Source organism: Corythoichthys intestinalis, chromosome 12 (assembly GCF_030265065.1).
Source record: "Corythoichthys intestinalis isolate RoL2023-P3 chromosome 12, ASM3026506v1, whole genome shotgun sequence".
Classification (NCBI taxonomy): Eukaryota; Metazoa; Chordata; class Actinopteri; order Syngnathiformes; family Syngnathidae; genus Corythoichthys; species Corythoichthys intestinalis.
Window position 1 is genome coordinate 879,921 of NC_080406.1, and position 15,363 is coordinate 895,283.

The window sequence follows — 15,363 nt, forward strand, 5'->3', positions numbered from 1 at the left end:
GGAATACGGTAAAACTTCAAGTCTCTCCGTCTATCTTCTCTGTTTTTGCAACCGACCGCCACAGACGACTTCACCATTTTGATTATTAATGTTAACAAGCAGAAAAACACGCCATAATAGGAGGAATTTACGAAGCGCTATTGTATTAACATGACGAGTATACGGACAACATGGCGCGGGGGTGTGGCTGTGACGTCACGTGAGTAGGGTCTATACTGTATGCGTCACATTTACATTTCTGGAGGCTTACCTGATTGAGAAGAAGCACCAGGCTGTTCTCCAGCGCGGGTGGGCAGCCTCGCTCCGGGTGGGCGCACGCCCCCACCAGCCTAAGCAGCGGGTGCAGGACGGCGGGGCGGCGCAGCAAGGCCTGCCGCGATTGGCCGATCAGCATCTCGAAGAGCTTGAGCAGCCCCCCCAGGCTGTCGGGGTCGGGCCCGCGTCGCAGGTGCCAGAGCAGAAGGTGCTCCAGCACCTGCTCGCGGACCACCAGCTGCAGGATGGGCCCGTCGCCGGCGTCCTCCTCGCCCTGGCTCGCGGGCGGCCGCTCCTCGGCCAGCAGGCAGAACATCTGGTCGGCGTGGTTGCTCACGGCGATCAGGTCGTCGGTGGAGCGCGACGGCTCGTTCCGCTCCAGCACGTGGCGAACCTGCCGGGCAGGGCCGTGCAGAGATCGTTAGAGGGGCAGGTGCTCATAGATCAAAAGGGGCACATGTACAACAATTTAATACACCTTACAACAACAGTTTAACTAGCTTTACAGTATAATTGGCTGTGAGTGCGACAGACTTTAATTGGGAGGGGGGAACAGTGAATAGAAATCAACCCTGTCATCAACGCTTTCTGGCTATGACTCAGTCAGTCATTGCCTCTTTTCTTCCTTCAACCTCTATATCAAAACTTCCTTACTCAACTTGTTGTTCATCTGAGAACAAACCAAAGTAGATGTTCACTGAGCCACCATCAGCACAGTTATTTATAAAACTATTATTAGAGAACTTAAAGATGTGTACCTTTCTAGATAAATTTGTGAAGAGAACGGACAAATATGATTGCTTGTAGAGAGTGGAGACACACGGGTCGAAATGTGTAAGGTGTAATTCATTATCAAAGTAGAAAACTATATAAGAAAATTACATATTATTACTTTCAAAAAAATCGCCACACTAAACCTGGTGTAAGAATTGTCACTACAGATTTGCTCCAACACGGTTTAATAGGGTAACGCCGTTTGTTTTCAACTACCAGATGTCCTCAGGCTCCTCACCACACACTCAGGTCACAGAGGAACAGCGTGCGGGGGGCGCACAGATGGCGTTTAAAAAAAACAAATAAATAAAATTAAAGGTGTTTTGGGTGTTAGAGTATAGAGCTGAAACGAGTACTCGAGCAACTCGAGTAACTCAAGTTTAAAAACTGATCCGAGTAATTTTATTCACCTCGAGTAATCGTTTATTTTGACAGCTCTAAGCATCACGTTTTGCTCGGACTACTTTTAATGCGGGACAACGCGCTGTCACGTGCGGAGAGGAAGAAGGAAAAAAAAAACTTACTGCAGCCGACAGCCGCCACAAACAACGCCGACGTTGCTAAATACTAGCCCGCACGTTGGTACAGGTAGCGTCTGATGTGTCTCATAGAGATCACATGTATGTTGAATTAGATGCGAAATGACAGACTCGGCCGCGTCTGGGCAGCGTTAGTAAACAGCCGCCATCTTAAAGCAGTAGAGCGCTAAGCGCTAATAAAGAGCGCTAAGCGCTAATAAATAAGATTAACGTAACGTTAGCCCTGCGGAGGGCTAGGTTTCAATTAATTATGACCACTGTCGATGCGTGGCTAACGGGTCTTACATACAGGCTTTAACATAACATAGCATTGTGGAGTGATGAGGGTGTAAAATGAAAACTTAATCATGCTAACTATCAATTTTAGCTCTGTAGTCATTGCTGGATAAAACACCAAGTAGCACTGGTCCCTAATGTGCTCCAATACAGCCTGTATCATACATTTATTTTGAACACTGCAAAAACTCAAAATCCTATCAGGACTTACAGTTTAGACTAACTTAAAATTTAACTAGAACTTAAAAATGGCTTGACACAAAGAGAAATTCAATTGAAACACGTGGGAAAAAATCCTAACTTTTAAGTGATGTGTGTTATCAAGCGTAACGGCATTTTTAGGCAAGATTTTTTTTTTTTTTTAATAAGATCTAAAAGTTTTTTGAGTGAAAGTAGTTTTTTTTTTTTTTTTTTTTTTAATTCTAGTTACATCTGAGATGCAATTGTTGGCTGTTTTCAACAATATACATCGAAAATAAAGACATTGATTGACTAAGATTAGATGAAATGTCTTGTTTTCTCATGTATATTTATAATTGCTCTTCACCTAAAAATATAGTTGTTTTATCCGATTACTCGATTACCAAAATATTCGATAGCTCCAGCCCTAGTAGAGTATTCGGTGCCTGCACAGTTGGCCAGCTCACACATACGCACAAAAAAAGCCCACTCAAAAGGGCATGTAGGGGCAAAGGGGCAGGTGCTCAAGCACCCTCTGCTCCCCCCTCTGTCCGTGCCTGCTGCCGGGCGCCCGCGCAAACCGTCGTTTTCGTCACCAATTATTTCTGTAATCAGCGAGACAGCGAGCTAAGTTCCGAAATGACGATGTCAGACGTCTGTGTGGTTTGCTGACTTTATTCAGCTGCTTGTGACATCAACAATTGCAGAATGAAACTAAAATCAAATCAGTCTCATCTTCAATAACAGCAATTCAAATTTGTGTTTAAAAGTAGCTGCTGATACAGCAATAACAAACGATTAGCATGTATTATTTAGCGTCTACAAACAATCACATAAACTCGCCCAAAGTATTCAACCATAATTCAAAGCTCACAATAAACAGTCCAAAAGGGTTTATATACAGTAGTCGCCTCTGGATGCTTCACAAGCAAATAATGTGCGCGCAGGCTGTCACCTCTTCACTCGGCTGCGCTCTTCCTCATATGTGCATGTATAATGGGCGGTGTGTAAATGCTCTCGTGTGCGGAAGTACAACCTACTCTACGCTTCCTGCGCCAAAATTAAAGCATGCATTACAAGAGAAAAGTCAACATTTAAACAAAAAAACGAAGAGACAGGCGTTGTTAAGTCGAAATCACGTAAGTCGGGTACGTCGGAACACAGAGACTAGGACTGGGAACCTCTTGGTACCTCACGATACGATACGAGTTGCGATACAAAGCTCACGATAACGATGGTCTGACGATATAGCGATACAACGATTTTCGATACATTGGTCAGGAAATCATTCTAGGATATTCTACAAAAAACTAATAAAAAGAAAAACAAGCTTCTGCTGTCAATTGGAATGAGTTTATCACTCGTAGACATCCAATCCATTTGAACTGGGAGGGTGGCAGCGACTGAACATTCGTTCATTCGCTGCCATCCCTCCCACTTCAAACGGATTGAACGTCTATGGCCATCAGTGGCAACCGATGCCAGGCAATGAGTAAATTTTGGCCATTTATGGTCATTTACCTGTTGATTTTCAGTTACTTCCTGTTGATTTTGGGGTGTTTTATGGGTCACTTGCTGTCTATTTTGCGTTACAGAACAGGATGTCCCCTGGGAATCACCCAAATGAACAGGCAGTGACTCAAACTCAACAGGAAATTACCTGTAAATGCTAGGGGTGCACGATGTCCATGTTTTTAAACCGATATCGATAACTTCCTGCTCCTCAAAGCCGATACCGATAATAAATATGTAATTTTTTAAATGTATAACCTGAGTTTTTGAACACCTGGAGGTTTACAAAAAAAAAAATAGTGGTGGATTGAACATAGATTTGCCTTTGATCTCACCAGATTTTTCATAATGACATGAACAAAACAGTGCATTTCATTTCTGCACTGCCCGACAGCCAGCTAAGAATGAATGCACTTCCATAAACCACAAGGCTTGGCCTTTTCTTGTTTTTATGGGAAGACACTCGTCTTAATATTGTTAAAGTACAACAGAAAAATACACATATTCAATACTCAATATACAACAAACTGCACAATACACTTATATACACAACTATTATACAGTATGTATAGCATAGCCATCTAGCTTGAGCTACTAAAGCATTAGCTGGATTCTATAACACAACTTATGAAGTTCTGTACATGACCCTTCACCACAGAAGTAAACTTATATTGCACATCCATATGTTATAGTAATCATAAAATACTTACATATATTTTCGAGGCGGAAACGTATCAGAAAGCATTCACGACTGTCAATGCTACCGCTAGACACCGCAATGTGTAAGTGATTGGACCAAACTACAGTAACAGAAAATAGATGCAGTGAATTATTCTGACCAGCAGGTGGGAGCAATGCCCCGCAAATGGTCAACTGATTTCCCATACTAGTGTGTAAATTGTAAAACCAGAACAGTACATATTAATCGGTCCTATTATAAATGTTATGGGATTTATCGGGATGACGTCATAATTCCAATGATCGGACTGATAATAATCGGACCGATAATTATCGTGCACCAGTAGTAAATGCCCTAAAATGAAAAGCAAGTGAACTCTAAATGCCCCGAAAATCGGACCGAATGACTGTGAATGCTCTGGTTTTGAATGAACAAACGTTCCCAGTCTAAATGGATTGGGCGTCGAGCACCGTCAATGGCAGCCATTTCTTTTTTTTTTTAATTGACACCTTTTTAAAACGTTATCTCGATTCTTGACAGGAGCATATCGATAACCTTTTGGGATACCAAGTATCACGATATACCACCATTTCGATATTTTGTCACACCCCTAACAGAGACTACCTGTATCTGTGGAAAAGGGACCTGATATTAGTAAATACTAGAATCTAGAATTTTTTCTAAAATTGTGTTTGTTTTCTTAGAAAGAAAATATTGTAATGGCTTTTACTTCCAAAAAGACACTTTTTAAAGATGACTTATTCTATGTTAGTTTTTTCAGCATGAAATGAGTGTTTAAAGTGCTTGTGACACGAAAAAGCATGTTTATTTCATAATACACGCGGTATTTTATGCTCCTGAATGATATGGACCGCTTGGATGTGTGTGGAAGCGATCGCTATATTTATTTAGTTTTTTGAATCCCGCGCCAGGAAAATGAGTGACTTCCGGCTTCGGTCTCGCATTGAGGAGGAGGGCGCTGTGACGTGTACGGTAGAAGACGTCCTCTTCACGCTACAGTGTACTGTTGTGTATGAGGACGAAGGATTCATCTGATTTTGCGGATTAATACTTTTATTTTTTGCATCACGCCAGCCAAACGGCTGCAGAAAAATCATTCTGTATGCGGGAGAGGCGTATGCGCCTTTTTGGAGTTTCAAAAGGTTCCCATTCACCGTGGATATTTACTGTGGGACCATTGGACTTACAAGGAAGTGAGTAAACATCTTGTTTTGTATTATGTCAAATACGAATACAGTGATTACAAAGTAAACACTATAAAATTCCTTTAAATAAAGGACTACTTACGTTTGATCATTGATAGGCATGTAAAAAGCTATCCTCACGCTCATTAGCAGTTAGCTGTTAGCACGTTAGCTACACAACAATTCCAGCCACCCTCCTCCAGGGAACGAACTGTAAATTGCTCTCCGCCGGGCGGTTTGCCGATCCGCAAAGAAACTCGACAACCGGGTCGTCATGTCAAATAATCCAGGCTAGTTATGTGTGATTTTCCACTTCGAAGACTTTGAAACATCCCTCGGTTCGGGTTAGCATGTCGGCTAGCTGTCACTCCTTCTGGTCTGTTTACATTCTCCGAAGCCGGGGAAGGGAAATGACATATGTCCGATTTAGGTGTCATAAAATATCGTTCGGCAGGTGTGACAGTAAAGGTAAAGTCGACTGTTTTGACCATTATGGAGTAATTTTGCCATGTCGTCTTGAATAAATGGATTTTTATTATTTTATATTCCATTTAGCACAAGTTATTTGTCATGACCATGCCATTTATTTAGCAATTGGGGAAAGTACTTGGGTAAAAAGAATATCCTGTAAAAATATTGAAGTAAAGAGACAGAAACAATGACATTTTGCCGCTCTCTTCGTCGCGTTTTCCTCATTGTGAATAGTTCCCCCTCGACGAGCTGACTGGTCCTTCTCAAGCCATTTATATAGCTATTGGGGAAAAATACTTGGATAAAAAGAATATCCTGTAAAAATATTGAAGTAAAGAGACAGAAACAATGACATTTTGCCGCTCTCTTCGTCGCGTTTTCCTCATTGTGAATAGTTCCCCCTCGACGGGCTGACTGGTCCTTCTCAAGCCATTTATATAGCTATTGGGGAAAATACTTGGATAAAAAGAATATCCTGTAAAAATATTGGGAGTAGAGAGACTGAAACAATGACATTTTGCAGCTCTCTTCGTCTCGTTTTCCTCGTTCTGAACAATTCCCCCTCAATGGGCTGAATAGTAAAACCGATGAGCCTAGTCTACCGCTGACGTCATCCACCTGTTGGGGACGCTAAAGCCCTATAATTGTAGGCGTGGCTAACCGGCAGATTAAAAGACTAATTTCTCGTCATCTGCGCTTTGCTAAATTGTTGTATATAGTCGAATTGTCTCAAAATATGATTCTAATTCACATAATAATGCCATTTAAGACTTTTTTTCTGGTGTCGTATGCTCTTTAAGCAGATGGCTGTGCTTGATAAGAAAGTGTGACTTCCTCCTACAGCCTACATCTCGGAAGTCACATTTTTTGAGAAAAAATATATGAATTGACTTCTTCTCCCAGAATAACAACTCAATTTTGAAAATAAGACGACAACACCTAAAAAATGGGTATTTGGGGAGTTACATCACTATTCTTTAACAAAAAAAATAATTTTATTCACTGCAATCCACTTTTTCCTGAAGGATTTTTTTTTTTTTTTTAAAGAATATTACTATTTATCCCACGACCTGTTACTTTTCTCAAAAATCATTACCGACTTTTCTTCAAATAAAGGTACTCACTTGTCTCCAGTGGTTCTCAAAGACCATGAGGCAGGTTTCGGGGTCTGCGGTGCAGGAGGGCGATTCCTGGGGGGCGGCACTGCCGCGACCCGGGCGGGCAGCGGGGGTGCGCGGCGTCAACCTGCTCAGCCAGCTCATCTCCGCGACGTCGAGGCCGGCCCGGCCGGTCGGTTATTAAAGGGCAGGAGGCGGGTTCAGAGCCGTCTCCGTCACTCGACGTTCACGTGCAGGAAGTTCCGCAACCCCAATCTCGGGCCGTCATCCGGTCTGCCACCGCCGTGCCATTTTGACTGTCAATGAAAAAAAAAAAGGACTTTAGTCATAATGTTCTCTTTTTAATACTTGGACTCACTTAACTCATTGGAACGAATGTTCATTCCCCCCCTCCCAGTTTCTTTCTTTTTTTTTTTTTTTTTTTTTGCAAAAAATAGCTAATAACTGAACGATTTGATGTCTGAAATGTACAAAAATGAGAAAAAAATTGAATTTTTTTTCAAATTTTTGGTCAAAAAAAAAAAAAAAAGTTTTTGGGCACAATTGTTGAATAAAAGGGTAAATTTTAAATTGCTTGCATCGAATGAATTTTTGAAATGTTTCAAAGTGGGAACAGTCGTATGTTGAAGTCAATGGTTGCAGAAGGGCAACATACGTGCCAAAATTGTTCGGAGGCGGATCAGCGTTCCTGAGGAATCTCCGGCGACCTTTCGACTCTCTACTCTGATCCGGCGTCGGTGATTAAGCGTCCGTGAGTTAACTTTTAAACTGCTTTCGTCTCATCTCTGACCAGACGAGGATTTGGAGTCCTCGCCGCATTAACAAAAAGGGAAAAAAATATCGGCGCCACTCACCGTAAATCAATGGATCGACCCCGTCCTTCGGTGCGCAGAGGAGGAAGGCGAAAGAAGTCGGGACGCCGGCGAAAGCTGGCAAGTGTGGAGCGAGCGCCTGGCCCTCCCACGACCTTTGGACCTCAGGGTGGGGCCCGCTCACAACACCAACAGCTTTTTTTCCGTCACTTGATCTTTTGACCAGGAGCACTTTTTTCCCCCAAGAGAAAAATACCAAATTTATCTAGGGAAAAAAAACACAAACATAATTGCCTGCCATAAACAACGATCGAAAGTGTTAGGACGCCCCTCCCACACAAAATAAAGGGCCATCAATGGCAGCAATCGTCACAGTTTAGTGTAGTGCGAAATCAAATGAATTCAAATGAAAAACAGAGTAGCAATACGTTTCTAATCAGATAACGTAAAAAAATTCAGTATAGACACTTTTAAAGAATATTGACATCCTGAATTCATTGTTTACATTCCAGATGCCCAAATCCTCTTTTTTTTTATTTTTAGACACTTAAGCATTGGATGCCATTGACGGCAGTGTACGTCCAATTCATTTCAAGTGGAAGACCTGGCAACAAACGTTCATTCGCTGCTAGTCCTACCATTTCAACTGGATTAGATGTCTACTTGTGATAAACTTATTTTAAATCATAGCAAAAGGATGATTGGGCGTCTATCATCGTCAATGACAGTCACCTAACTAGATGTGTCAAGATTCACCTTATGAGGAAAACATGACTAATATTTGAGATTTGAAGGGATGCAGCAGTTTGTTATGTGATCATCATATATATCTACTAGCATAGCATTTATCAAAATATTCATTGATATTAAAGCACTGCAATTATTGGGAGATTTTTATGTCCACATTAATGTCGCTCGGCAACGTCAAACGAGAACCACAACGAACATTCTTCGGACTTCTACGCGGTAAATATAAAAAAAAAAAAATTTTTTTTTTTTTTTTTTTTTAAAAGGTGTTATGGCTTGCTAGTTCTCACCTTGCTTCGCTGTCCAGTCGGACGGTGGCTTAGCTCTTGGGCTAGCAGGCTAAAGGCTAACGGCTACGAGCACCGCAATGTCAGCGCGGCGCCCGGCGGCGACGCGACACGAGCGGCTGCGGCGGCCCGTGGCGACTCGGTGGCGGCGGTGGACCGTGGAGGTGCTGGAGCGGGGCAGGCGACGAAAGAAATAAGGGCTGGGGCTCGCTGTCGGGGCGGCGGCGCATTTTGTTAGCCGTCCCCCAACCGAACACCGACAAGCAGAGGGAACGGCACGGCACGGGATGGGACGTCCGATGCGAGCAAGGCAGCAGTCAGTTCCCTCAGGCGTCATTCCAGGGCTCGGCTCTTTCGCGGCCCGCCGCCATCTTGGATGGATGTGACTCCACCTTAGCTGTGACGTTCACGGACCGAGCGGATCTTTTGAACGCTTTTGAACGATTATGGATAAGAAAGCCCCTCGTTTATTTCATTTATTGGAAAAATTTGACTTTTTATAGCAAGTCTGATGTTAATTTTGAGTTAGATTGATCTCTTTTGTTTCTTCTTTTTTATTTTAATTTTCTATGTTGCACGACTCAGTTGTAATACTCAACCAATCAATGACAAGTACTGTAGATTATTTTCCTGAACAATACTTGAGTGGCCTTGTTTGTTCGTGTATAATTGTTCAATTAAACAAAACTAATGGCGTATGTTTTAATTTGTCTTTGTCCTTTTACTGTCAGGGTTTTTGGGAAAATGTTGAGAAATATACAATGTTCCTTAAAAAATGGTTTTTAGGATTAAGGTTAACAATAGTGGTCATTTTAGTAAAAAGTAAGCCATGGGGTCAAGAGAGAAAAAAAAAATCATTCTTGGCATTTGTAATGAAGATGCACTTCCACAGATGTCCCGAGAGGATGAAGATGTTCCCGGAGGAGATGTTGTGTTGGTTTGTCGTCCGTAGTGACCGAGCGACACGCGTGAACGCAGCAGTTTTAAAGCAAACATGAATGGAGCCTCTGCCGGTACAGCCTCCGCCTGGCTCAGGTGGCGTCAAAGGTCCAAGGTCGCCCGCGAGGAGCGTCCAGATGGGTCTGACTCGTCAGACGCCGGGTGAGACCCCTGATCAAATCAATAGGGAATTTGGGATCAAAATCCAGGCTTTAAAGAATGCAGAACGTCTTGCTCGCTTGCTTCCAGCTGGCAAAGTTGGGTGGTGGACCCAGCCGAGCGCCTCTACTACATTTGGCTCCAGCTGATGGTTCTACCTGTGGTCTACAACTGGGTCGTCATCATCCTCAGGTAGGCGCCGTCCATCCTGGCTTGGCCCCAATACGTGAAGGTCTGGGTGTGCCGGGACAGGACCTGTTTCCCCTCCATCGCCATGGGCTACCTGGCCATGTGGCTGGCACTGGACTACGCGTCTGACCTGATGTACGCCGTCGACATGATCATCGCCCTCCGTTCGGGTACGTCATCCACAGCCAGTCCTCCCAGTTTAAATGAATTGGACTGCTATCGTTGTCGATATGGGTATTACGGGTAACTTCATGTTGATTTTGGGTGCGTCTCCAGCTCACTTTTCTACAGCGTACCATTTCTACGTGTATTTTGCGGCTTTCTCTGTAAATATTCTGTATTTTGCAGAACACATGCTGGAAGGAGAAGCCTTTTCATGAAGTGACAAATTGATGTTTTGGAACTCTCTCCAGGCTACCTCGAGCAGGGAATCCTGATCAAAGACCCGGACCGCCTAAAGAGTCGCTACCTGAGGTCCAGGCGTTTCTTCCGGGATCTGGCGTCCATAATGCCCACCGACTTGTTCTACCTGGTCTTCGGCATCCGTGCGGCCGCGGTGAGGATCAACCGTCTCTTGCGTACGCCGCGGTTAAACGAGGCCCTGGACCGCATGGAAACCCGGACTTCGTACCCCAACACATTCCGTATCAGCAAGCTGATGATCTACATCTTCGTACTGATCCACTGGAACGCCTGCCTCTACTTCGCGCTCTCCGACTACATCGGCTTCGGGAGCGACGGCTGGGTTTACCCCAACATCTCGGACCCGGAGTTCGCGTCGACCCGTCGCCAGTACTTCTACTGCTTCTGGTTCTCTGCCCAGATCTTCACCACAGTAGGAGACACGCCACTGCCCGGTCAGGAGGAGGCCTTCCTCTTTATGATAGCCGACCTGCTCATCGCCGTGCTCGTCTTCGCGTCCATTGTCGGAAACGTGGGGAACGTCATCACCAGCCTGAGGGACCGCGACAATGTCTTCTTTCCCAATCACGAGCTGGTAAGACTAGCGGACCATCGTCTCCGGGAGCTTTGCCAGTTTGAGGCATAAGAATGAAATGCCGTATTTGTTTTTTAGGTGAAGAACTACCTGCGCAGCCACCACATCAGCAAGGAGCTGCGTCAGCGTATCGACAACTGGTACCAGCACCTGCACATCAACAAGAAGATCATGCGGGAGAACGAGATTCTGCAGCAGCTGCCGCTCCACCTCAGGACCGAGATTGCCGTCAGCGTGCACTTACCGACCCTCTCCAAGGTGACCATCTTCAAGAGCTGCGAGAAGAGTCTTCTGGAGGAGCTGGTGCTAAAGCTTACGCCACAGGTTGATTTTTGTTGTTGTTTGCTCGCTATTAGCTAAGTCATCGGCTGCCGTACGTCCGTTCATTTGCCCACCAGCACAATATTTCCATCTTGTTTTTTTCAGGAGCACTATCTCTAAATCATACATAATGGCTGTCTTATAAACTTTGGCCTTTACTCTAGCAAAGACACCTTCCTCCACTCATTCCAGCCTGCTTAGATCCTTTCCATAGGACACGCACCACTGCTCTGGACTGTTGACACCAATAGTTCAAAGTCCTCCACCTACGTCTTCCTTCTCCATTCCTCTCATTTATTACAAAAATATTCTGTTTTCTATCTGATAACTTTCATTTCTCTCCTTTCCAACATATACCACCACCTTTCCTCTTCGTACTCTCTGAATGGTGACAGACTAGGACTCTCCATTTAAGAGTCACTGTCAGAACATTCGTCCACCTTCTCGTTGGTCTTAGTCACTTCCCTGGTGATTCTACCTATCTCACCTCTCTTTGTCTACCTTCTGATGAAATCTTTTTGGATCCTATCACACCTTCTCACTTCTAGAGACATCTCCATCCTGTTATTTTTAGCAGCACGACTACCTTCTCCAAACCTCTCTTTTATGAAAAAATATATATATATTTTTTTACCCAAGCTAATGTTTATTTCACCCCTTTTCCAACGCATCTTTCTCCGTGTTCCTCCACCTTGATTTGTAAATCATAAGGTGACTGAATGCAAAGTACATTTGACAGCGCAGGGATGACGAGACGGGCACAGGTCCTGGAACATACGCAGAAAATGGTGCTAAACACAACACACAAATGCCCACTTGCCATACTGTGGGACTTACAAGCCTCCATTTCAGATAATATCCATGGTATAAATGTTATGACAACAATTTACAATTATTTAGGCTATACTCTGCACAGCACGGGCAATTGCCCACATAACCACAGGTGGGACTTCCAGTACACAGTCAGCAATTAGTTTCTCAACCCCTTCTTTTGCGAGTTTCATCCCCCCGTCTTCTCTGGCCCCAGAGTTCCCACCGCATTACAAATTGTGCAGCCCAAACCCGAATTTCCCATAAAGGTACTGGCCTGTTGCTCCGGCTGTTGGTGGTCCATCTGGCTGACTGCTGGTAGCCTGGAACTCAAGACTCACCGCTGTTCCAGCTATAGAGTCTGGGACCCAGCTCCTTATTGGCCTCTCGAGCCCGAACGAAATCGTCCGTGCAATCAGATGCGTTTATTTGCGTAACGCGTTCCAAACAAGCAATGTCACTGCGCGTCAGAAGTCGTCTCCACAACAACACAGATGGAACGGGAGAGCCGAGAATATGTTCCTATCCGCGGTAAATTCAGTTTTAAATGACCAAAAACACATTGAGTTGCTAAAACCAACAGTCAGTCTTGCGCTTGCCACGTTGAATAAACTTCTCCGTTCTCCCCTCTCCTCATATCGTTACGTCCTTGAGCTAGAGTTTCTTGTCGCTTTACCAACGTCATGTATGCCCATCACTGATTGGTCCACTCTGCTGTCTGTTTGCTGTGGCTTGCTACACCCTTGGAATTTGATCCACAGAACAGTCGCCAGACTCTATAGCTGGAACAGCGGTGAGTCTGGAGTTCCAGGCTAAACTGCTGGCGCTGTAGCTGGACCCCACTCCGGGTGGCGCTGAACCTGACTAGCTGCTGCCACAGTAGCAGCCTCCTGCCCCGGGTTGGCTGGCTTTCCGCGAACCTGGCTTGCTGCTTTAGCGCTAGCCTCCCGTTGCACCGGGTCCTGCCTGTTAAGCATGATCGCTGCAGCTACCCTCAAGGCCGGCTGTTGCTTTTCCGACTCGTTTTGAACCACCTTCGTTCCTTTAGAAAAAAAGACAGTAAATGCAATCTTTTTGGCATGTTGAAATACCGTTTGATCCTGGCTTCTTGCTCCCCAATGTCAGGGGCGTGATTTTTTGGTCCAGCTTTTCAGTGCATCAACAGGTCTCCGACTCTCTCTCAATTGACGTTAAATGTTTATAAACAACAAGCAATTCTTGGGATTTGTTCTGTAAATGAATTTATGCATATTATTATTTTTATTTTATACATTTTTTAAAAACGTTTTTACGTTATTATTTTCTATACACGAGAGGTGCTGGATCTGCCCAAATAAGTCCCGAAACACGGGCAGGCCAAAATCAAGAGGTGCCGGATCTTTTTCCGACAGGATCTGGCACAAAATAATCCCTGGTCCCAAGTCTAGAAGCTTCCCATTCAGAAGAGGGAAAAAAACTATGAGGGGAGGGAAGATATCTTGAGCTAGGATTGCAGATGGAGAAACCTGTTGTTGATGTCAGAGGTGTTGATAACGGTCCAGGTCTTCAGCCCAGGGGAGTACGTGTGCAGGAAGGGCGACGTGGGCCACGAGATGTACATCATCAAAGAAGGAAAGTTGGCCGTAGTGGCGGACGATGGCGTCACAGAATTTGCCGTTCTGAGCGCAGGAAACTTCTTTGGAGAAATCAGCATCCTCAACATCAAAGGTCAGTCCCTCGTCTTCACCGTCTTTGCTTTTACCAACACGGTCACACTGCAGGCAACAAGTCGGGCAATCGGCGCACGGCCAACATCCGAAGCGTCGGCTACTCTGATCTGTTCGGCCTGTCCAAAGAAGACCTGACGGACGTGCTGTCCGAATACCCGGCGGCCAAGCGGCATCTCGAGGAGAAAGGCCGCCAGATCCTAACCAAGATGGGGATGTTAGACGACGCCGGGGCAATGGAGGGGGGTGGCGCCCAAGAAGTGGGAATCAAGATCGGCGTGCTGGAGAGCAGCTTGGATGCCCTCCAAACCAAACTGGCTCGCCTCATGGCGGAGGCCGAGTCAAGCAACCGGAAGATGGAGGCCCGCGTGGCCCTCTTGGAGTCGGAGCTGGAGGCTAGCCGCGGGCGGCAGGTGGAAGTGGGCGGGGCCGGGGCGGAGCCTCCCGGGGACGCGCGCTGGTCAGGTGTCGGCCAGGAAGCCGCCGACCAACAAGAGGATGTCGAAGGAGAGGAGGGACGAGCCGGAGGCGAGCTAGACAGCGAGGACCGTGTGGAAAACAAGATGACGCATCGGGGACTAGTCAGTTCATTTATGAAATAACATTAAAGCTGTTAAAAGTACAGTTGTTGGTCAAAAGTATGGAAACTGAAACGTATCGGATACGATTTGATCGCAAAAGTAACGACTTAGTTATTTGTTTTTGCACTACCACAGGTCACCAGATATTAGAGAATATTTTTGCATTTTCATTGTTAACATATTGGTTGCGTTTGATGGCTCAATTCCTTTTGCGGTCATTTTCTGTACATTTTGGATCATCTCCTGTTGATTTATGGGAATTTTGGGGTCACTTCCTGTTGATCAGATTGATTCTGGGGCATTTCCAGGTCACTTACTGTTGATTTCGAGTAACTTTCAGTTGGTTTTTGGGCATTGCTGTACATTTTGGGTCACTTCTTGTTAATTTTGGGGCAATTCAAGAAAGTTTTTTTTCCAAGAAAGATTGCTAATGAAGAAAGTCTAAGTTAATAAAATGATATCTCATTTTGGGTTGAAGTATAGAGATCCAGTTAAACATTTTAGTATTGTGACAAGCACTTCAATGCCAAAACAGTTCATTTTTAAGAGAAAGTCTGTCAATGACTTGCAGAAAAGCAGCCAAGAAAAATTAACTGACTTTTTATTTATTTATTCGGCATAAAACCTGACAATAGTGTATTTTCTGGTTTCTTTCACGGAAAAATAAAAAAAAATTGCAGTACATTTGGATTCAGAGTTGGTTTCTGAGTTGACTTCCTGTTTTTTTTGACAAGCGCTTCGATTGGTCCAATCGCCAGTAATAGGGTGTCTTCCAAACGGATACATAAACCAATCCAACGGCAGCA

General features: G+C 44.6%; 2 protein-coding genes across 4 annotated transcripts in view; one reads left to right on the plus strand and one right to left on the minus strand.

The window, feature by feature from the left end:
* fhip1b (FHF complex subunit HOOK interacting protein 1B) overlaps nucleotides 1-9,242 on the minus strand; it is a 30,262-nt gene extending 21,020 nt beyond the window's left edge. For 2 of the 3 annotated variants that reach the window (XM_057852662.1, XM_057852660.1), the window contains exons 1-4: nucleotides 8,859-9,242; nucleotides 7,864-8,086; nucleotides 7,016-7,305; nucleotides 251-649 (exon numbers count right to left, since the gene is read on the minus strand). In XM_057852662.1, coding sequence (XP_057708645.1) covers nucleotides 251-649; nucleotides 7,016-7,153 — 537 coding nt within the window. In that variant the 5' untranslated portion in view covers nucleotides 7,154-7,305; nucleotides 7,864-8,086; nucleotides 8,859-9,242. The other variant, XM_057852661.1, reaches the window with a different exon arrangement.
* Nucleotides 9,243-9,755: 513 nt separating this feature from the next.
* cnga4 (cyclic nucleotide gated channel subunit alpha 4) lies at nucleotides 9,756-15,167 on the plus strand. Its single transcript, XM_057851843.1, has 7 exons — nucleotides 9,756-9,956; nucleotides 10,044-10,145; nucleotides 10,206-10,312; nucleotides 10,556-11,139; nucleotides 11,218-11,463; nucleotides 13,812-13,977; nucleotides 14,031-15,167. Exons 1-7 carry the CDS (start codon nucleotides 9,850-9,852, stop codon nucleotides 14,576-14,578), a joined length of 1,860 nt encoding a protein of 619 aa, XP_057707826.1. The 5' UTR covers nucleotides 9,756-9,849; the 3' UTR covers nucleotides 14,579-15,167.
* Nucleotides 15,168-15,363: the final 196 nt, after the last annotated feature.